General features: G+C 41.9%; 1 protein-coding gene across 2 annotated transcripts in view; it reads right to left on the reverse strand.

Moving 5' to 3' along the window:
* Positions 1–24,122, reverse strand: part of GNA13 (G protein subunit alpha 13) — a 40,840-nt gene that overhangs the window by 15,001 nt on the left and 1,717 nt on the right. For both annotated transcript variants that reach the window (XM_067022171.1, XM_059048550.2), the window contains exon 2: positions 22,522–22,748. In XM_067022171.1, the coding sequence (XP_066878272.1) occupies positions 22,522–22,748 (227 nt within the window). The remainder of the gene's footprint in view (positions 1–22,521; positions 22,749–24,122) is intronic.

Here is a 24,122-nt window from a genome sequence, read left to right on the forward strand (position 1 = left end):
CTCTTTATATAGTCTTTATTTCTCCTACTTAGTGAAACTGTTCAAATGTCTTGCTGCAAAAGAAGCGTGGAGGGACTTCCCTGATGGTCCAGTGGTAAAGAATCCGCCTTGCAATGAATGCAAGGGACGCGGGTTCGATCCCTGGTCAGGGAACTAAGATCCCACATGCCGCGGGGCAACTAAGCCCACGTGCCAGAACTACTGAGCTCGCGTGCCTCAACTAGAGCCCGTGTGCCACAAACTACAGGGCCCACGCGCCCTGGAACCCATACACCACAGCTACAGAGCCCAGGCGCCATGGAGCCTGTGCAGCACAGCTAGAGAGAAGCCCGCGCACCACAACGAAGAGCCTGCGCGCCGCAATGAAAGATCCCACGTGCCACAACCGAGACCCGACGCAGCCAAAAAATAATAATAATAAACAATAAGTAAATAAATAGAAAAAGAAAGAAGTGTGGAGATTACGTAATAAACAGTACACGCATTATGTTATCCATCCGTAATCCAAAAAATTCTTAATGCCATTAATAAATGTGGACTCGGGGATTTATGATAAGACTAGTTCTGCGTTACGTATGTTCTGATTTTCGCTATTTAAAATACGGACAAAAATAAAATAAAATAAAATAAAATACGGACAAGGTAATAACTCTACAGTTCTGTGAGCGACTATATTCTCTTTTCAAAAAAATAAAAAAGGAGAAATCATCCCTATCTGTTCTTCTCTTGGTATTACAATACAAATATAAAAAAGTATTTAAAAAGTTCTTTTCACTGAAGCTTCCTGATTTAACTGCATTCCCTAAGAGGGGATGGGGTTCAAATTATTACATACCTTTATTTATTAGGAAGTCATCATCTCACCAAAATCAAATCATATAACACAAATAGGCACATGCTCCTGTTATTAAGTTTCAACTTCTGGTGAAGAAAGTTTCATCAGTGTAATCTACAAGGTCCTTTGTGCACTGGAGACTGTACAAAATCTAAATAAAACATTTTAATACAACTCACGCATTTAAATGTGTGGATTATCTCTAATATTTTAAGTCCTTAATAGAGTGCCCTTTGCCTTCTCCCCCATCACTCGGCCAGGACTCAAGGACTATAAATGCTTTAGAATATTATTCCTATGAAAAACACATTTTGGTTTAAAATAACTCCTCAGTCAAAAAAAAGCTATTTACATCATAGGTGATACTACTAATCCTTGCATTAGTGAGAAAACTGAAAGTGGGAGACTTAAGAATAATCTTACTCATCTTTTAATGCACGTGGTGGTAACTCTTACTGTTAAGAGATGAAGTTTAGCCAAATGAACCTATTCTGAAACAAAACACTTTTAAACACACGCATGCGAACGCACACGTGCATATGCAAACGCACACGTGCTATAAAAGGATGAATCCTTTTCTGAATTAGGTAATTTAGGGGAAATTTCTTACAGTAGCTTTAAAGACCTTTACTGGAAAATAAAGAGAGAGAAATCTTTCACAAAACCTCAAAAAACAAAAAAACCCACCAAACTAAAAAATATAAAATGTGTGTTATTTGCAATTGAACCATGAAGGACACAGAAAGTGAATAACGGCATCTCTGTTCTCAGTAACCGAGAGCTTCGGCCCTGGCCTTTTCTTGTCTGAGCATAAGGCCCTCATGCAAATCGGACACCTCGCTCAGTGCCTGGCACCTGGCGGCCTGGCTCCTTCCTCCCCAAGTGTCTGGTGAATGAAGTGTGAATAACCAGGGGATGATTCTCCTCAAACCCTCCCCCTAACCGGCTCAGAGGTGATGGAAAGTCTTCGGGTTACCTAACACTAACACTAACTCTAGTCCTTTCCCTAACACTGAGTCACATCTGCAAGTCTCGAGACTTCTCGGGGCCTCAATTTAACCGTCAGAGGAAGTCGGGTGGCTCGATGCATCATCACCAGAGCTCTGCCCTAGGCAACAATTTCAGTTTGTACAACTGATTTAAATTTAAGTTCTTCTTTCCTTTATCTACATGCCTGTTACCCTTAGAGTCACTTTTGTTGTGACTCATTATTCAGGTTGTATCGCTTAGTCTCCTGGCTAACACAGAAGTAAACAATTTCATGTATCGGGCAAGAAAGACCATGGGTTTAAGACTCACTCTTTGTTGGTTATGACTTGAGAGCTACTGTAGCTCTCCTCAATATGTTTTATAATACTGAAGGGAATTTTTAATAAAATTCCAAAGAAAAGCCATTTCGCACTTAAGACATTTTAAGTTTAAGATGTTTTAGGTCATCCCTTAGTTCTTTTTTCTCTGTTTGAAATACTGAGATAACTTTCTAGGTTACTGAAGCAAGGCTGAAGAGTCCAAAGTGTCAGGGCACTGTGAAAGTTTTCCATGTTTCTTTAACCCGTGGATATCTGGGCTCTGCCTAAGCAAGGGCGGAGCAGCCAGTGGGCCTGGGTTCTACTCGCAGGACAGGCTCTGCTACTGACGCGCCAGGGGACCCTGGGGAAGGTAACTCGAGGAGAAAATAAAGTGACAGATGAAGTTAATTAGCTCCAGCATCCCTCTGAATTGAATCCCAGCAGTTTTATGAACCGTAATTTGTGTCAGCTTTACAGAGCTGAGCCTAAACTAGGGATGGCTTCAATGTTGGCCCCATTTACAAGACTCATGTGTTAGAAAGATTGTCTTCGCTTGCAGAGACAAAACGGGTCAGGGGCCCTGAGTTTGAAGGTAACAGAAAAGCTGAGGACACAAATTAGAAAATAACTTCTATTAAACAAATGTGTAATTATAGGGATACTTGGCAGTTTATTTGCCCAGTTATCAAACAAGTGACAGATTTATTCAACACTCTCTTCTGCACAGCTAAAATATATAAAGGACAGGATTTAGAATGTATTACTTTAAAAGGATGTGGAGGGGCTTCCCTGGTGGCTCAGTGGTTAAGAATCCGCCTGCCAGTGCAGGGGACACGGGTTCGAGCCCTGGACCGGGAAGATCCCACATGCCACGGAGCAACTAAGCCCGTGCGCCACAACTACTGAGCCTGCGCTCTAGAGCCTGCGAGCCGCAACTACTGAAGCCCGCGTGCCTAGAGCCCGTGCTCCGCAACAAGAGAAGCCATTGCAACGAGAAGCCCGTGCACCGCAACGAAGAGTAGCCCCCACTCACCGCAACTAGAGAAAGCCTGTGCGCAGCAACAAAGACCCAACACAGCCAAAAATAAAAAAAATAAAAAAATAAAGGATGTGGAATTTAAGCTAGACAGCCAAAGAATACACAAGAAGAAATTATCTGCTTTTTTTAGAAGATATACTCATTTACTGGCAGCTTTATAGCAACAGGAAGGGGACAACTCTACTTAAATAATATAGGTACAATCTAGAAGAGATTTTAACTTCGAAGTCTTATTTAAATTTCTAAAGTCTATAGAGATAAGGATCAACTTCATATATTTGAAAGCAAGGCATACACACTCTAGAAAGCAACTTGGTAATCTGTAAGAGGAGCTTTAGCGGCGACCCGCATCTCAGAGCTGCAGAGGCAGCCTGAGAGCCAGGGCGGATGCCTCCTGTGGCGGAAGGAAAGCTGGTCGAGAGCCACTGGATCGTTCCCTCGTTGTATTTCATACATTCTAGACCAGGATCCTCCAGCTGTGACCTGCAGGCCAGACCCGGCCCACTGTCTGTGTGTGTGGCCCGTCTAAGGAGTTGGGAAAAAAGAAAAATTAAAAGACTACTTCATGACATCTGAAAATGATATGAAATTCAAATTTCAGTGTCCATAAATAACACCGCACTGGAGCGCAGCCGTGCTCATCGGTTTATGGCCTTACTGTCTACAGCCGCCGCCTGGCTGCCGCCAGGAGAGCAGTCGCGACAGGCCACGCGTGGCGCTCTTCACTGCACCACAAACCGCACGGACGCAGTTATAACGCGAAAATATTTCAAATGTCATCAGTAGTGCAATACCACGAATTTTTGTTTTGTATTACTAGTGCACATCCAGCAAAACAAGTAGAAAAGAAGACTTTATGTGTCACCCTTTAAGGCACAATGGAATGTGGATAATTTGGGTATCAAATGAGATGGCAAAGCCCTGTGTTTATTATGCAATGACCCTACAGCTGCGCTAAAAGTACACACGGACATCAATACTACCAGACTAAGCACTCTACAAAATAATCCCAACTCCTACTACAGAAAAGCGATAGTCAGAAAAATTACAAAATTTTAAATGGAATAGCTCATCACCGCATTTCTTCACAAGAGGAAAAAGATGAAAATGAGACTGCAGCCGACAGCTGACAAGTTGCCAAGGAGTTCGAATCTGTTAGCCAAGCAAGGACTGCCACAGACTGCTCAGCGGTGTGTGCTCGAGGGATCAATGCCAAGGGCGAAGTGGCCGACGAGTAAGCCGGTAGGAAGAGGCCGCGTGGGAGAACTCCAGAGGAGAGTATTTTCAAGGGAGCCGAGAAAACACGAATTCAGCACAGCCTGAATTGGGATGTGTATTACAACTGACAGTGGTACAAGTGTGTGGAGCAGAAAAGGGACAAATTTACAAAGACTGTGAAGATGGTTACATCATGTATTCTTCACCAGCAGGGACTTCGTAGGAAATACATTAAGTCTATATTGTTACTGAAACCAGTATTGTTAACGACGAATTTAATTCACTCTCATGGACTTGACCATCACCAGTTCCATGAATTTTTGTCAGAAACAGAAGCTAAATATGCTGACTCGCCCTATTTCACGAGTTTGATGTCTTAGCAGAGGTTTTTACTGAGATTTTTTGAACTAATGGATGAAATCGAATTTTTTCCGAACGAGTACCACCACCTTCCACCACTAATGCAGAACACTGAATGGCTTTTCAAAATCAGCTTTAGGGAAAAGACTCGATTACATTTCGTAATGAATTCAATCCAAAACTAAAAGGCAAAACAGTTTTTTGCAAACTTTATACTGTGGTAAAATCATTTTGACAATTAGTGTTACTGGAATCATAAGCAATGTCCAACTGCTTTATACACTTTCTTTGCTGTCAAGTTAAAACAGGAGGCCTCCATTCTCATGCAAATGTGAAGCAGATATACATTTCTAAAATCAAACTATAGTTCCAGCAACATCTTTCAGACCGTAATACAAGTGTAAAAAAAAAAAAGGCCATACTTCAAAATCCATTTAACTGTGCAACGACTGGAAACGGTAAACCTGCAATGTAAAGGACATGCCCAGAAGCAAACACCGGGAAGAAGCTAACAGAATTCTCTAAACGTCTTCCAAGCAAAGTCTATGCTCAATTAAAACCAAATGTTCGGGTTTCCCTGGTGGCGCAGTGGTTAAGAATCCATCTGCCAGTGCAGAGGACACGGGTTTGAGCTCTGGTCCAGAAAGACCCCACATGCTGCGGAGCAACTAAGCCCGTGCGCCACAGCTACTGAGCCTGTACTCTAGAGCCTGAGAGCCACAACTACTGAAGCTCGCACGCCTAGAGCCCGTGCTCCGCAACAAGAGAAGCCATTGCAACGAGAAGACCGTGCACAGCAACGAAGAGCAGCCCCCGCCCGCCGCAACTAGAGAAAGCCTGCGCGCAGCAACGAAGACCCATCGCAGCCACAAATAAATAAATCAATAAAATTAAAAACAAAACAACCCCCCCCCCCAAGTGCTCACTTGGCAGTACCCATCTGTGTGCAAAGACACTTCCAAGGGTGGAACGTGTAAAATCATTAATGGGTGAACATTTGCACCTGATTGTGATAATACGGAACACCAAAAGCCCGAGCCCTACTTAAGCAAAATGTTATCCCTTCCAAAAGAATCCAATTCTTCTCATTAGTAAACCTATACTACAAAAAACCGTAGACAACTTTATTATGTTCTGAATTGCGTCAATAAAAAAATCTGTGCAAACTTGAATTCTCTCTTGTTACACTGATTTTGTCTCTTGGCATGTGATGTCTAAAATATCATACCACCTAGCCCTTTACAGAAAGTTTTCTGACTCCTGTGCTAGCCGAGCGGTTCTGAATCTTGGCAGTGCATCAGAACCACCTACGGGGCTCCTTAAAGACAAAGACCCCCAGGCCCACCACAATCCCACCAAACCAAACTCTTCCCAAGGCCCACGAGACGTGGTTCTGAGGATCCGGCTTTAGCATCAGTTCAGATCTGCACAGACAGCAGATTCTACTCAAAACTGGATTTCATATTAATTTTACCTTTTGATACTGATTACATCAAATCAGCTAGGGTTTTTTTTTTAAAAAAAAAGCTTTGTAAAAATGCCAAGAATATTAAGAATCCAGATCAGAAACTTATTTAGCTTCATCTTATTACAAAAGTAGGTTTCAAGCAATATTTACTTGAGTTCAACTAGGTCTCACATAAAAAGCATCAGGCCTTCATTTGACATATTTGAATTGTGACATAAACAGCAGAATTAAGTCTACAAATAGCTTTCCTTCTCTTTTTTAAAAACTGATTTGGTGATTCAGACACACTTTATTTCCTGTGTTACTACAGTTCTAGCAGCCTTTCTCTCCATATTCCTAGAGCCCATTTTCAAACGTCCAACAGAGTCCACAGCCTTCAAAGCTTAACTTCCAGAGACTTTTGTGGTTAAAAATTAATGAACCTGGTACTCTAGCTGAAACACTGCTAAGCAGCTAAAACAAGCACAAATGAGAACAAGTATTAGAGCCGCTACTTATATTTTAGCAATAGGACCCTAAGGAACTTAAAACCTCAGTCAAACTTATAAAATTAATTTGCTTCTGCAACAGACAGCGAAACTTTGCATGACAGGTAAATAAAGCCATGCCAAGTGTTTAATAAGGAGCACTATCTTTTCACCTGGTGAACAGGTGAAAATTACACTTTGGAATGAAAAGAGGTAACAAAATTCAATCAAATGCAAACTGTAAGTAATGCAGTGGATTTTAGTTTGCTACTAAAATGAACTACTGTTGCTTAATCTTGTAAAATGTCTGGAATTTAATTGCAGGCTGATTAGGCATGTCTATAAATGGCAGAAAATTCACTGTGAAAAAAAAAATAAGTCAATTAGAAAAAAATAAGTGAATTAAAAAGCATCCCGGGCTTCCCTGGTGGCACAGTGGTTAAGAACCCACCTGACGATGCAGGGGACACATTGCAGGTTCAAGCCCTGGTCCGGGAAGATCCCATATGCCGCGGAGCAACTAAGCCCGTGCGCCACAACTACTGAGCCTGCGAGCCACAACTACTGAAGCCTGTGCACCTAGAGCCCGTGCTCTGCAACAAGAGAAGCCACAGCAATGAGAAGCCCGCACGCAGCAACAAAGACCCAATGCAGCCAAAAATAAATAAATAAAATTTTTTTAAAAAGCATCCCATTTTTATGTGTGGAGGCCCTTTTAGTTATGAGATTAGCATTACCTAAAATAGTTTTTTAAGAGTAAACATGTTTCTTGAGAGAACAAGAAATATTAAAATTCAAAGAAAATCTATACTACCAAGACAATTAAGCAGTGAGAAATTTTCTTTTGAAATCTAAGTATACATGTGATTCTGAAAATGATGGCATAACTCGAAGTTAATATCCAATTTCTCTTTATATAGAGAAGCAACCACTAGCCAAGTACTACAAACAGCAAACACTTCCTGAAGTACTAGTAAACTACAAAACAGAGGTTTGTGTTCTAAAATAGCTAAATCCAATGGTTTAAAGTGGTTTACACCCTTGCCATGCACGTTAAGTCCTTCCATTTGCAAGTTTGGAATATTCAAAGAGGAAAAAGACATAAAATTACAAATCTGTTTACTCTTTAAACTGATTACAACTATGAACTGAACTGCCATATGGTGCTGCCTTGATTGCCGCAGTAAGGTTTTTGTACACCTACAACATGCCTTTAATTTTCATCAGTCTTATAATCCCCAAACTAAGCCAGGTAGAAATGTTCTCTGAATATTCATTAGGCAGGCTGCACTATGCATATATTTGGAGAACATCTATTCAATAGGAAACTAATTAACTTGCCTTTAAAAGTGACCTAGAAGTATGGTTGCTGTTGTTTTTTAATCAATAATTCATATTTTGTATACACTTGTAATTTCAGCCCTGCAAATATCCTGGTGAAGCCACATCTAAATAAGGAGGCTTTAAATATTCTATGAATAGACTCTGTAATATAAGCCTTTCCATCCAGCATTTACTTATATATAGGGTTCACAGCAAACATTAAATGCCAAATATAAGTAAGGTACAAAATGGAAACATTTGAGGTCAAAGCTGGTTAATGAATCAGACTCCTCATTTCAATAAGGACGTGGCTAGTAATAAAGACAGAAGGTAATACTTCTTACTGGATGGGCTCTGGGTCTTTTTTTCCTCCTTAGTTTTTATTTCAAACTGAAACACAGTGGAGAAGCTGGCCGGCTCCACACACAGGGCGGGCATGAAACTCCCCTCCCGGCACTCAAAGGCCCTCACCGTGAACAGCTTCACTTCTGCTTTCATTCACCTGCCCTTCCAACATTCTTGTTTTGCCTGGTCTTCACAAAGGACCCATTTTACTATTTCTTATCTTTGAGATGACCTACCTTTTTTTTTTTTTTTTTTTTAATGACTTTCTCTGTTCATTTTTCTCTGGACAAAAACATTGTAAGGTACTGAAGTGACACACAGCACATGTTTAATAAGGGGATACTGTCACCTTTATCACTGAACCATAAAGTACTACCTCTCATGCCTGTTCTTCGGTTCACAAGGAGAAAGACAGTATTTACTTATATTCAAAGAAATACAAGCCATTTTCTTTTGCTCTGTAGATAGGTCAAAATTAAGTAGACTCCAACTGAATGCACTTTCAAATTTCTTGCCGGCATCTTCTATGTACATCACTCAAAACTCCCGAAAGAACCAAAATCAGTCAGTTACGTTAAAGACCATTCAAACATTTGAAAATATTTTTCAAATTAAATACCTCTCCAAACTAAGATAGTTTATAATAGCCTAAGCAGAATTTCAGAAAGAATACCTCTGAACAGTTAGTTTCAGATTTTTCTTGCATATAAGCTAATAAACAAGCTAGCACACAACATTAGCAGTAAGAAATTTGGGAAGAAGTTAACACTTTATTTTGTAAACTGCCGGTTTCTGGCCACTGCTCACGAATTAATAAATTCTTTTTTATATCAAGTTTTCTAATTCAACTTATCACCAAAATGATTTAAAGCTAATGATCTTAGTCTTCTAAGAGTACTCTCCTGTAGTCCCACCAAATTCCAACTGACACAGAACACAAAAGGCAAATGCAGTTTAATAATTCTACTACAGGTGTCACAGAAAAGAAGGCCTTTATTTTATTAAAATGCTTCATCCTGAAGAGACAGAAAAAAGAGTTTAGCCATATGTCTAATAAGCATTTATAGGTGCTTATGTCTTCTACACTTAGGTGGTAGTCGACTCTGTTATCTTAAAGTATCAATTATTTCCAAAACCCTATTTAAGAATTACAGCCCCTTCTTTAAAATACAGGTTTCAGGGCTTCCCTGGTGGCGCAGTGGTTGAGAATCCGCCTGCCGATGCAGGATACACGGGTTCGTGCCCTGGTCCGGGAAGATCCCACATGCCGCGGAGCAACTAAGCCCGTGAGCCATGGCCGCTAGGCCTGCGTGTCCGGAGCCTGTGCTCCGCAACGGGAGAGGCCACAACAGTGAGAGGCCCGCATACCGCAAAAAAAAAAAAAAAAAAAAAAAAATAAAATAAAATACAGGTTTCAGAGTGGCAGTCAGCGTTTCTTTATAAAATCTTACTCCCTGAAAAATTAAACACCCACTTTAAGTGTGAGGAAGGAGCTGAACCGCAGAGGCGGGCTAGCTCTGGCTTGGCACACGACATGCTGCCCTCACTACAGCAGCAGCATGGGGCGATTTACCGATTTCTCTATGCCACGTTACTATTCACCACCCTACTGCTCATAAATACATACGTATGAAAGAATCTTCCATGTAAGTCAAAAACTCACATCCATTTCTAGAAGAATGCCTCACCAGTCCTCTGCGAAAAATCACCTCCACCAAGAAATGCTAATGGCACAACATTAAGTGAACAGGATATAAAACTGTACCGAAACTACAGAAAAGTTTAACTCAACAGCCAATACTGTATTCAAATACTGGAAGAAAATACACCCAATTGTCAACACAGATGTCTTGGGGTGGAGGTATGGTGGCTAACTAGATGATATTCTACAAGGGGCATACACGTTTTAAAATCTAAATTAAGAAAAAAAGCTAATTTAGATTCTGGAGCCTATTTCAAGTCAAAAAACAAAAACAAAAACAACTTCCCTGTTTTTCAGTTTTCACATAATGATAACACTAAAAAGCTTAGAGTTCTGAACCCTGAAAAATTCCTCAAAGTTAAAATACTTTTTTGAAAAGGGTCAATCATACACAATCCCAACAGCATATAAAGAAATGTCTCGAATTCTAAAAGAAATGACCTCAATTGTTTAAAAAAAAAAAAGAATGTGCAGTTTTCCAACATAAGACATAACTTCCCAAATATAGTTTCAATTCCCCTGCTATCAAAATAGAGGGGCTCATACAAGCACTTTTTAACACCCAGAAGTCCTTGTGAGCGCGCACACCAGATGGAAAGCTCTGCTCTGGGCTGATGTGCTGCGATGCGTCTTGAAACCCCCACAACTCAAACGTTGCGCAATAATCCACGCTCATTAGCAAGGTACTTCTATGCCTAAGATCACGGCAGGTGACAGGAAGACCCAGACTTTGATGGATTTCACAATTCAAGCCATCACCCCAAACTCTCTGGCAGCAGAGAAGCTGCGCTCGGCAGCCCTCACCTCCGATCGATCAGGTCAAACAGCAAAGACAGACACGCAGCCTGTGAATGTTTTACGTGTCCATGAGTGTGGGTAACGGCTCATAATGTGTGCTGGAGTATCAATTCCTGTTTCTAAGTCACTACGGGGTTAAGTGTGTTATTAAGGGACACAGGGAAGCGCAGCAGTAATTATGACTCTCACGCAATCCAGCTATGACCTTAACCTCGATGGACCTGGGTTTTACGTACAAAACGAAGCATACTGGCCTACCTGCCCCCCTAGGCCTCAGTCAGGAGACACTTGCTGATTCTGCACACTCTTGGAGAAGAGGCTACAAATGCAGCACTCGACACCATTTACTGTATCATTTGCAGCCACCGCAGGGTGACTCATCCGTTCCTCGCTGGACCGAGAGCCTCCGTGAAGGCAGGCCCGCCAGGCGTCTCCTGAGTCCCAGGGCCCACTCATCCCAGAACACGGTGTGGGCAGATACTCAACACACGCTTGCTGAAGGAGGGAAGGAGGGAAGGAGCAAACGAGCGCCACGTGGCATCACTGCTAAGTTACTGCCCTCACTGCATAAGCAATGGTCTCAAGTAAACAGTATTTGTGTTTGCCTGGCCTAACAGATTAACACTATCGTTAACTGATATTAACTCTTCTTCTGAGAGTGAGATTCAAAGAAATTGGTTAATATAAATACAATATACTCTTAAACTTTAAAAAGGCTTGAAAAAACCCAACCTAGTACGTCAGGTGGGTTGAAAGTACTGCAAAAGGGAAATGAGAACAGTCAGCTTGATTTCAAGAGAACCTTCTCCACTTCCTCACCTCCTCTCCCTCACATCACCTGCCACAGTCAGCAGTTACCTTCCTGTTGTCCAGAATCAATGGACACGTCTATCTTCACCTCACGAGACCTCTCGGTGGCACGTGGCGCCCCTGACCACTTATTCTTCTTTAAAGCCCTTTCCTGGCTCCCACGGCATTACACGTTCCTGAATGTCTTCTACCTTTCTGGCCATCTCCGCTAGCATCTCCTCCTCTGAACAGTCTCAAACAGTTTGAAGGTTCCTTAAGACTCTTTCCTGAGCCCTAATTTACTTTACACCCTTTCCCTGAGTAACTGTACGTATCCTAAAGACTTTAAGTATCATCTGAATACAAACAGCTCTGAAATTTCTCCCAGTAGCCCAAAGCTCTGTTCTAGCTTCCAGACATAGGTATCCAACTGTCTACTTGATTCCTCCTGTTGTCTCAGAGAGCTCAAAACCTAATAAACCCGAACTAAAGCCATACTCCTCCCCCTCAAATCTCCTTCTCACGCGGTCTTTTCATTTCAGAAAGAAGCCCCACTGCCCACCTGGTTGTGAAACCAGAAATCCAAGTCACTCTTCACTCGCGCTCTTCTCCCTCCCCTCGGTCAGTCCATCGCAGGCAGCCCGTGACTCCCCTACCAAGTGTCCTGACGCATATCCACGGCGACCACCTGACAAGGAGGGCTCCTTCTGCAGAAGCCCCCCAGCTCTGGGGCTGCTTGGCCCCCAGGACAGCCCCAAGGCTCTCCTCCCTTCCCTCGGACTCCCACGCTCAGGAGCCACTGCCAGGGTCCCGGGACCCAGGGACAACTCCCCGGGAGAACGCGCCACCGCAGGCCCGCACACGCGGGGCTCCTTCCGCCCGCGTCCAGCTCTCCCCGCCCCTGGCCTGGCCGACCCTTCCCATCCCTGGCGTCTCAACTTCAATGTCACCTCTTCTGATCGCCCTCTGGCTCTCTTGTTGCTTCCTCCTCTTCTCCAGAGCATTTATCACAGGTGGCATCACTTACTTGTCTGCATCCAAGATCAACGGGAACAAAGATTACTCTCATGTGGTTCGCTAGCAAGTACCCAGCCTGCAGAAGAGCACCTGACTCATTAACGGGTGGCCGGCAACATGTCCCTGGACAGCTGCTGAAAGCTACCAGGTACCATGATTTCACTAAGGTTTAACTCTTGTGAAAGAGGAACGCGTCTCCTGAGACGTGCTACCCAAGGCCTTCTTGTTCTTTTACACTTGCCCTTCAGTTTTCACATCTGAGAAGACAAGAATTCAGATTATCATGATGAAAAACGGATACTTCTGAAGTTATGCCCTAAACCTTAATACCTGCACATGGTATACAATACAGTTACATATAAAAATATCAAATGGATATGTATATATATTCCTATCAAAAGAATAAAGTTCTACAGAATGAATTTTTTTTTTAAATAAAGCACCTTTTTCAAAAGAAAGCTATCTTACATTAAGGCCAAATGTGCAAAATACAAGAGATGGGAACCTTGGTTTCTTACTAGATTGTGACGCCACCTTAAAACTGATTGTAGCATTTGATCATAACAGTTGAAAAAGTCAAGGAAAAAGTTACGTATAACCCTCCTTAGCCTATAGCTAGAGCTGAAACGTATATAACCTACGTGACGAGTCAACGTCCCCATCATCTTTGAAGCTGCAGCTAATAAAGGCAGTTTTACCGCAAATGTGGCAAGTCAGTACCAGTTAAAAATGGGAAATCATTTGTACTGCGATATTTTAACTCACGAGGCTAAACCACATTACTCTTTTAAAAATATTTCAACTAGGATATATGGTATTTGCAGCTTTGTGAATATGAAGCATTTAATTATTTAGGTTTAAAAAAATCACTAAAAATGAATTTATGAGACCACTGGACATTTGAATAGCAGACAAGTTGACCTGTCTGAAGTATAGGTGTGTGCATCCTCTCAGCTGTGAGGCCTCGCGGAGCCAAGGTGGCCAGGAAATCCCTTGTGAGCAACTCACTAGCGACCTGGAGAAGCTAGGGCCGCTGCTCGCTGCCAGCGGCTTCTGTGAGGTTTCCTTTTACTTAATATCAATAAATAGAAACCACCACACTACACAGCGTGAAGCCTAAATGCAAGTCAACTGATGTAAGAGGACAGATTCTCTATACAACTTCTATTGAGGAAGTTCATTCTATTTAACAGGAAGATAATTTTTAAAAGATTACCCAGGGATCAAAAAATGGTAACCAGGATATTGAAAAGGAAAGCGAAAGTCTCTCACTCCCATGACAGTACTCATTATCCCAGCACTTCTTGTTTAACCTTTCTAGAAGGAAGAAGAGAAATGTCCTATTAACAGGCTAAATGTAGCTGCACTGGTTGGAAGAACCCAAAGACACTGGGTTATTTGGGGGGACGGGGGTGATAATACAAGACTTTTGTTTGCTGGCTAGCATTGTTTTTAAATGGCAAAATTAAAATATCGTTTTCTTTAGGGGTGCAAAATTGAAATTTGTTTATTTTGCTCCATTATTCTTTTAGACTAATGCTTTCAGTTGGTTTTGGGTTGTTTTTTTTTTAACAAAATGGTCAGTAGTTCTAAAATCTAACAAAAAGTAACATGAAATCTTAAAAAAAGGACCCAGTATTTTATGAATACAAGGAATTTTTTAGGTTGGAAAAGAAGCCCAAATACCCTCCTCAACTTGAGTCCCCACAGCACCTCTGCCAGGCCCCAGGCACAGGAAACGGCAAAAAGAGAAAGAGGAGACATGTGTGCAGGGGGAGGGGCACCCGAAACGGCCGAGCAGGGGAAGGAAAGACAGAAAGCGGCGCGGCACATTTGGCGAGAGTCACAGAGCGCCTGCGCCCACGCCGCGGTGACCTCACGCCGCCGCTCGCAGGAACACAACTTTGGCTAATTGAGACCACACATCTGAAGCGTCTCCGGAGCACGTTCTCCAAATTAAATACTTCCGGCTACAAATCTCACAGTGCAAACAGGAAAGATCAGTACTGATGAGTTTCACCACACATCTACACACTGCCTTATTTTCAAAGCATTTTAATTGTCATTATTACATGATTCCTTAGAATTGTGTTTTAAAAATCATTTACAAATATATAAAAGAACTAACCATAAAGATATAGACCTGGGCTTCCCTGGTGGCGCAGCGGTTGAGAGTCTGCCTGCCGATGCAGGGGACACGGGTTCGTGCCCGGGGCCGGGAAGATCCCACGTGCCGCGGAGCGGCTGGGCCCGTGAGCCGTGGCCGCTGAGCCTGCGCGTCCGGAGCCTGTGCTCCGCGACGGGAGAGGCCACAACGGTGAGAGGCCCGCGTACCGCAAAAAAAAAAAAAAAAAAAAAAAAAAAAAAAAAAAAGAGAAGATATAGACCTGTCATTTATAAAATGGTTTTTGTTTAAAATAAATACATAAGCAAAGGGCTTTCCGAACTGACACTGCTATAGCTGTCAGGAAGACAGATTAAGCAACATTTTTTAAAAGTTTGTATATTTGTCAAGGAAATGGAACCTATACAGTCAATATAGTGAAAGGTAAAGGTAAAATTAGCTAATCTGGGTCAGTATGGTAATTTATGTACGAGAAAAACAGTCAATATAAAATAAGTAGAGAGAAGACTTTCAAATGGACATCACGCTGGGTGGGATACTTGGGGTTAATGTTTCTAATGTTAAAAGTTGAGAACATATCATCCCCATTTTCACAAAATGTTAAAAAGGTACTATGAAGAAATGAAGAGCCTCATCATGAATTTTCGATCTGGAAACAAAGCACAGTGACTTTGGAAAGGAAACAAGAACTGATGTAGCAATGAAAACCTCAAACCTCTCTTTGGTGCTGCCTACCTTAGAGATGCCAAATGGTCTAATGAGACTGTAAGTCATATTCTGCACTGTTTACAATTCAGGATTTTTATATGGGAAATCAAGTTCACGGAGTTAATCAAATCAAAGTTTACAGCACTCTATCTCTTAAGAAACTACTTAAGGCTGGTGGATATGGCATATACTAGGGCTGTTAATAATGGCTAACGATAATAAAACGATTAATGTGTGTCGGGCACTGTGTCAAAGGCTTTACTCGGATTACCTCATGTAATCCCTGCAACGACTAACAACGGTAGTTGAATCATCCCCAGTTCACAGTCGCAGAAAGAAAAAGAGAGCCCGGGGGACTGGCTCAATCTCACACAGTGAGAGGCAGGACCAACGCCAGTTCTGTGTGGCCACCTAGTTCCACTTTATCGCACAGCACAGCGGAAATCCACATCACATTTTAAGGTCCCCACGTTAAAACCATTTGTAATAATGTTTTACAATATGGAAAATAAATGAACAGATTTGAACACGGTTATTTTCTAATTTGTTTGGAAGATACAAAGTAAAGTTCCATGTAGCAAAACCAAGTACACAAGTCTTATGACTTAGACCAAAAACCAAAATAAATCAGAGAAGGGTAATTCTACTGAAGTATTCTGCTTCTAATGTAGACTAGTTGTATATGAAAAAGTGCATCCACTGCAGTGATTTAAAAATCTTTTTTATTCGTTTTGCCAAAATAAGAGAGATTAAATTGGAAAGATTAAGATAAACTACCATCGCTGAAAGAGACTGGTAAATGTAGCCAAGGCCACTAAAGTCCAGTTTTCAAAACAAAACTATTTCCTTGATCCATATCAGCTCATTCTAATAATGCTCTGCTAATGTGGATGTAACAAAATCTCTTAAAAAAAAGGCATCTCATTAAAAAAAAAAATGTTCGCAACGAAGAACTGAAGTGAATTGTATCATACAGCTAGAAAAAAGAAACAAAATACTTTCAAAAAAGGAAATAAACATCACTGCTAATTTCCAGAAGTAGGTACTTTCTAAGTGGAACAAAAACTTGCAACAAACTACAATTTGGAATGCTCAAAAGCAGAATGAAATATGTGACAACTACATGAGAAACACTGCAAAGGAATTCATAAAAATAACAGTAAGAGTGCTCTGATAGCTCCTCCAAACCAAGAACAAATCTGGGCAACTGTATACCAGATACGTGCCCGTTTCAAAACGTCGCTTTCCTACAAAAAATATATGGCTGCTTTTCAGATAACTGGTTGTCATTAAAGTTCTATGTTTCAGGGTACGTTAAAAACCATGTTCACTGATGAAACGTAAGTTGAGGGTCACTAGTAGTTAGTTTTCAAGGAGGTGAACATTCAAACAGCCTTTACCCTAATGTATGGTGGTTAGGATAAACTGTATGTCTCTAACTTGGTAAATTTACCATTACATTTACGATTATTACCATTACCATTGTAACTATAATCTAAGTTTATAAAGTAAAAAAGGAATATGGCACAAGGACACTATGGAAAGTTGGGAATATTGAAAACAACTCTGTGAGTACCGGTGCAGTGCTATGTATTTGTAAGAAAACCTTACATATATTTAAAAGAACATGCTGGAACTTAACTAGTGTTAACTATCACTAGTTAACTATCAGTGTTAACTATCAGTGCAGGGCAGGGTGTTGCCCAGAAGAGGAAAAGAGCCCTGCAGGGCTTGCAAAATGGGGCTCTGTGGACAGGCAGTCGGCAGGATGAGGCTCCAGGGTCTATCCTGTCGTCGTTTACTACCTCTGTGAGCTGAAGGAACCTCCCTGCCTCTGAATTTTTTAATCTGTGAAATGAGGACAACAGCCCACATTCCGTTTGTTTTCTTTTACTTAAGGATTAAATGACAGTGTATGTGGTAAAAATAATTAATGTACTCTGAAAAGTACAAAGCAATTTTTGTAAAACATAAGGTATTAAAAAGTGATGTGATTAATTATCAGCACTTGGAGTAATTTTCTGGAGAAAGAAGCCGGCACCTGTTTTGGGCTAGTATGACAAGATACAGCAAATTGGTGGAGCTGCTGCTTATCTGTGAAAGATGAACGGGGACCATGCAACGCACGAAGTCCTTAGGACATTATGCTTTTCTTAAAAGCAAGCTCACAAGTCTCTCTCCTGAGTGAGGTCCACACTCTAGTAAAGAAGAGCAATAAAAGGTAATATAGAAAGCAGCACAGTATTCTACAATCCATCTTCAGCACCCAGAGTTCGGATAAACCACAGCTAGTCAAGTTTCTACCAAAAATAAAATCATGTAAACATGAACTCATCAACTTGATATAACAAATCAAGAGATCTACTTAGGTGTGCATGTATATGTGTTACACACATGCACGCACACACAAAAGCTCACAAAGTTATATTAAAACTATAAGCACATGCCAAAACAACCTCTTTGTTTTCAATGTAAACAGTAGTACAGCTCTGGGTTTCCAAGGCTTGGATAACATATAACCATTCTGACATTGACCAAAAACAAATTCTATAGACCTCAATTTAAAAATCTCTACACTTCCTAATGTAACATATAATCCTTGTTATATAGGCTGAGATATTTCACCCTAAGCCTAGAATCAGGAGGTTTTTAGCAACTTGAAGTCAAAGTCCTTCTTTGATTTTATTCATAAAGAAAATGGACAAAACCCATCTCCAACAGAAAACTGAAAATAGTTTACAACTGAAAGTAGTAATTCACCCTTTAAAGCAAATCCTATCTAGAGTTAAAGAACAAACAAATGCCTCTAACTCTATAGTATTTCAAATCCATACTGCACTGCAAACAAAGAAATAAATCTCTCAGCCCAAAGGGAATTTCCTATTTTACTGAGCACTCAGCTGCTTTTTACAGGCCACCGCAGGAGGCTAAATAGTTGCTTTGTTACACAGACTGAGGGAAGCGCTGTCTTAATGAAAAAAACTAGCTCGTCGGCTTGGAGAAGTGTAACTATCCTCAAACACAAACTGTACTACTTGAGGAAGAAAAATTAAGTCTAACCCAAGGTACCGCGATAACAAAGAAAATGGTTTCAGTGGCAGGAATTGCAAAGAAAAGCCTGGTCATCACAGGAAGTTGTATTAACGCTGAAGGCATTACAGCAGCGCTCCTCCCAGGGTCTCACACCTTCTTGTCCTGTGTAGCCAGGTCTATGCGTTCTGCTTACATTCCTGAATAAGTAACTGTTACAAGGTCCAGAACCATCTAACTGGCAGTGACTCCTGCTACATGTCCCCAGTTGCATCGCTTCCCAGCCCTCTCTTTAGTCCTCTAAGTTAGCAAATTCCCTAGTTACAGTCACGTGAGTTTTTCTAAAGAGCGGGTATCTCCTCTGTACAGTGGCAGGCTATGGTGAATGTACAGCCAAGGCAGAGCATTACAAACATTTAATTGAGACCTAGAAGAGACCGCTTCTTAGGATATACTGTCCTCAGTGTGCTAGCTTATGCGAACGAGAAAGGCACCATAAGCTGTAACAACAACTTGAATCTTTAGACTTTTCTTTTTCCACAGTAAGCTATTTAGCTTACCCACAATGAGACAAACCAGAAAAGGAAATGTTTGCCTTTGGGATCTAGGGAAAGAAAACATTCATGTTTGCACCCAAAGTTATTACTAACAAACGAACAGCCTGCTAAAAACTAAAAACTAAATCTGTGATGTCACTACCCTACACGCATCCCAAAAATTGATTTCAGGGCAGTCATTCATGTTAAGCAAAAAAGCCGTAGGGAGGCTTAAAAACTGCCCCCATTTTTTTGCATTTAAATTTGCATTAATAAATTTAATAATCAAGGGTTAGTTGAAACCAAAAAGTCAAATTTTTCTTATTTTATCTGCTAACTCCTCTCATTTCCCCGATGACTATTTTTCTATCCAAGATTCAAGAATATACTACATTGTTAAACACAACAAAAAAGAAAAATTGATTCTGTAATACAAGAACTTCCCATCTCCTGGAAAATTAACAAACTAGCATACAGAAACACTCATGTTTCCCAGGAAAAAAATGAGGACTGTTTCTTTTTTTCTAGAAGAATATTATAATTCAGATCGTCTAAAAAAAAAATGAGGAAATAAAATGTGTCAGGCCCTATGCTAATGAGAGAGAAAAAGACCAAAAAAAGGCAGACCAAAGGAGATTCAACTTTAGAGGGAGAAGCAAACACAAACCAAAGAGCTGGAACACCAGGTGAGGCACCAGGTGGGGGTCCGCACGCAGGCAGGCAGGCAGGCTAAGGAGAGGCATCCCCGTCCAGCGGGAGGACCATGGAAGGCTCCCCGCAAGAGAGGTCAGGCCTGGTGGCACGGTGGCCCCGGAGCAAACCCACCCCGTGGCCTACGGCCTGCCAAAGACACAGACCACGGGGCTCCGGGGCTCCTCCCAGGCGCCCCAGGCAAGGAAGGGAGTTGAGGAAACTGTTCTGTTCTGGTTAAGCAATGACTCCAGCTGAATCTGCTGCAAGGGCCCATGGACCACATGCAGTCACATTAAAATCTGGCTGGCGCTGTTCTAAGTGCAGGGGGAGACCCAGCAACCAGATACACGGGGCTCTCCCCGTGCAGACGGCCACGGATGCAGAAGTCCGGGCACGGGGGATCGGAGAGGCCACAGGGTACGTGATGTGGTCTAAGGACAGGGGAATCCTGGGCAAGCCAGTTAGAGTCCGGACTCACATCGAGAGGGTGCACTCTGTCCCAGAAGCTGCGGAGAACAAGCAGAGCTTTCTGAGCAGACCTGGCCATGTCTGGACAAGGTCACCTCGGAGTCCAAGCAGGAGGTACCAGGACATGGAAAGGTGGAAAGGAGGGACTGATGCAAGAGACTTTTGGGGGCAGAGAAGACAGGACTTGGGGCTTTGCGTGTGGGGGCGGGAGAAGGAACCAAAGAGGACTCGGAGGAAAAGTTGAAGTAGGCAAAGTGCCTTCCCAGAGTCAACAGCACGCCAAGCACCACGGAGCATCCTGAAGTCTGAGAGCCACTGATCCAGCGAACTCACGGAGCACCTACTACCTGGGCCAGGTCTACGGTTAACAATGCCGAGGAGACACACGGGGAAAAAATCCCTGTCCTCCAGGGGTTAAAACCCGGTCTCTCCCCGCCCCTCTTTCCCTGTGTCTCTACTTTTCATCGAAAAGAAGTATTTCTGGAACTCATCTCTTCTTGCCTGTGAGGCCTTCCCTGCTCTGAAAGCATCTGCTGGCTCAAGTCAAGAACCTGCAGGTCCTCAGCCAGAGTGCTTTTACCCATTCGTTCCTAATGGCGAATAAACCCTCAGAGATGCCTTCTCAACCACGATGACCAGGAGACTGTAGGACGCGAACGTTCAAATGCAGTGAGTGTCAGTGAGGTCCAACTTCAATGAAATGGACTTATGGAACCTGCGCACAGAGAACTTTACAGTCCAGCCGTTTGTTTTTTCACTGAGTCAATATGTAGTGTGTGCTGTTACAGATGGAGGCCTCTTCTCTGACCTGGAAGGACGAACAACATCCTGAGAAAATTCACAGTGAAAAGTGTGGTTTGTTGAGAAAATGAATTTAGAAGAGAATAAGCAGCACTTAAAAACAGGAGGGAGGGTAAAGGGAGATGAGAAGGGGTGTGTGGAAGACAAAAATCAACCCCAAGTCTGAGAACTGGATGGAGGTCACTTGTCAAGTTAATTCATAATTTTCAACATGTAATGCTGCCAGCTACTCAATTTTAACAATTATGTGAGATTGCCCTTGCCTCTCTTTAATGGATAAATTAACTGACAAGATACACACACCAAAGAAGAGAAAACTATACCAGACAACACATAATCAAGTGCTAGGCTCTATGTTACACACCAGGGCCATAATTCAGAGAAAGTAAAGATTCAGGTCTCAGTTTTATCAAGGGCCAACGTGAACACTTTTCTAGAACGTTTAATTGCCAGGACGGCTGCTGAGTACAAACTGCAACAGCAAGGACTGCCGGCTGCACATCACTTTGCAGCCACACCCAGAACCGTGAATTGCTTTAATGCCAGTGACATCATCAAACAACTTTCTAAGCAGTTTTACTTCTAACTGTCCCTTTGTTTTGATCACATTCTAGTAAAACACTTCAGGTCTGAGCTCCCTCCAAATTGCACACAGTCTAGATGGCTATCATTCCTGGGGTCTTTCCCGTCTTTGACAAATGAAACCCCGAATACAATCGAAGCATTCACAATTAAATTACAAAACACTTGATTAAAAAAATCTATTTCAATCATTATTTTTGTATCTTTAACCTAGATCAGATCCTTTTCCACTCTCTCTTCAATGCTGTGTAATAGCTACAAAGTCTTACGGGAGTCTCGTTTAAGATAAAGTAGATATAATAAATGTAAAATAAATTCTAGGTGCTTCCCATGTGAAACAGAGGTATAAAAAACAACAGATTATTTTTGTTTTTTAAGAAGGAACATTTTGTAAAATGTGCTTAGAAGCCTTAAAAAAACACAGCATGCAAATATACAATAAGCATGACTGTTAAACATTATTAAGGATTTCAACCTCTTTATAGATTAATCTGAATCATGAAATAAATACCTCTAAAGACTAAAGATAAAGAGCACATTTGAATAATCAGGTTACTGAACTCTTAATCCAAGAGTAAAAGGTCAGTTTTTTATAAAGATCAATATTGTTGCTGGAATTGGGAGGAGATTACTTCTAAAAGGAGAAAAAAATTAATAATTTGAAAGTAGCTGAGAAAATCATTATGATCTTACTTTCAAAAAGGAAAAATGACCAACTAATTAAAACAACTTCACCAAACCTATGGGGTTTACCTTACTTTTATCTTGCTCAGTTTAAAAAGCTCATCTATAGAGCAATCCAAGTTTCTGAGGCTAAAATTCTGGATAAATACATTATGTTGTGGAAGTCAGTGAAAAAGGTGTGTTAGAAGCAGATGTTAATAAATGCCATTAAAATCACAACATTAAAAAAAACCAAATCTCTTACCAATTGAAATTCTCGACGCCGGTCATAGGCATTCTGTATACCACTGTCTGCCCATAATGCTCTTATAGCAGGAAGATACTGTAAAAAAACTCGCGTTTCCACGATTCCCTGGGCCGTCAACGGGGTCCGCGTATCAAATGCCATCAGCTTGTCTCCATTGACGTGGTTTGAGTTATCCCCCCAAGGAATGTGAAGCTTCTCTCGAGCATCTACCAGCACCCTCATACCTTTGTTTAAGAAAAAAAAAAAAAAAAAAAAGTGTGATGGGAGTCATTAGATATTCTCAGAGATTTGATTCTAGTATTATTTCCTTAAACTTCTTAAGCACTCCAGGCCTGGTGCCTCCAAAACTGGAGACCAACACCAAGACAAACAGGAGTAACTGCTCAGAGTGTAAAAAAAAAAAAAAAACAGTTGTTCACAGTCATAAAATTAGAACCTTGAAAAGCAAACACAATTAACACAAGTGCTCCTCCTAAAGGATTTTAACATGTTCTAATTTATAAAATAACTCCTGGGTAGAAGGCAGTCACAAGAGAACCAAAACTAGCAAAGGAAAAAGAAATTACGCTGCATAGCCTGATGTCCAGGCTCTGAAGAAAGATCTGCAAGCAAGATTTTATGAGCCTCTCAAAGAGACATTTATTTATGAGACGTCAAGAACCAAACGTATCACCCTGGGATCTGCTTGCTCCCTGAGCACCCTGCTTAACCCTGAGTCTCCCGGGAACACATTCAAAGCTCAGAAACTTCCCCCATCTCCAGCTTCAAATCAGTGTAAGGCAGACCTCCCTCGAAGGGGGAAGACCAACAGCAAACAAAGATGCAGAAGCTGAGATTTCCACTCACAGAGATTAAATCAAACCCATGATTCCTAACACAGAACTGTTACCTTTAGTCCCTCTTAACAATCACAGGGCTATTAGGTCATCTGTTTGGATAACTGAAAAACCGTTTTGCTGTCAATTTTCTGATCACGCCAACTCAAAAAATGCAGATGGCTAGTGACTGCATCTCATCATCAATGCTCGAAGTAGGTCACACGTAGGAGCCCGTGCACATGAAGAACCAGGTGTGTACCTGGCTGACTATCAGTTAACATGCTGGCTCTATTCATTGACAGAATCCCTTCCTTTCAGCTGCATCGTTCAGCTGCATGGGGATACAAAGGTACCTTGGGTTAAGGAATGGCTACGCAGTCTTCGGCCTTGAAAGAGACCTTAATTAGTTTGGTTCTAAACTTGAAGAGAGGATAAATACAACCACTTTTTACAGCTTAACTTCAGAGGTACTAGAGCTGGCTGGGGTGTGTGAGCTCCTGGCCTAGTGCCCTTCCCCCGTCCTCATCCCCCCACCCCACCCCGCCCCAAGCAGTTTTCCTCTACTCAATCCCGGGAGAAAAAAAGTGACACCAAAGAGTGACTTAAAGGGGCTTTCCCTGGTGGCGCAGTGGTTGGGAGTCCGTCTGCCGATGCAGGGGACGCGGGTTCCTGCCCCGGTCCGGGAGGATCCCACATGCCGCGGAGCGGCTGGGCCAGTGAGCCGTGGCCGCTGGGCCTGCGCGTCCGGAGCCTGTGCTCCGCGACGGGAGAGGCCACAAC

This window comes from Kogia breviceps, chromosome 19, assembly GCF_026419965.1.
Source record: "Kogia breviceps isolate mKogBre1 chromosome 19, mKogBre1 haplotype 1, whole genome shotgun sequence".
Taxonomy (NCBI): Eukaryota; Metazoa; Chordata; class Mammalia; order Artiodactyla; family Physeteridae; genus Kogia; species Kogia breviceps.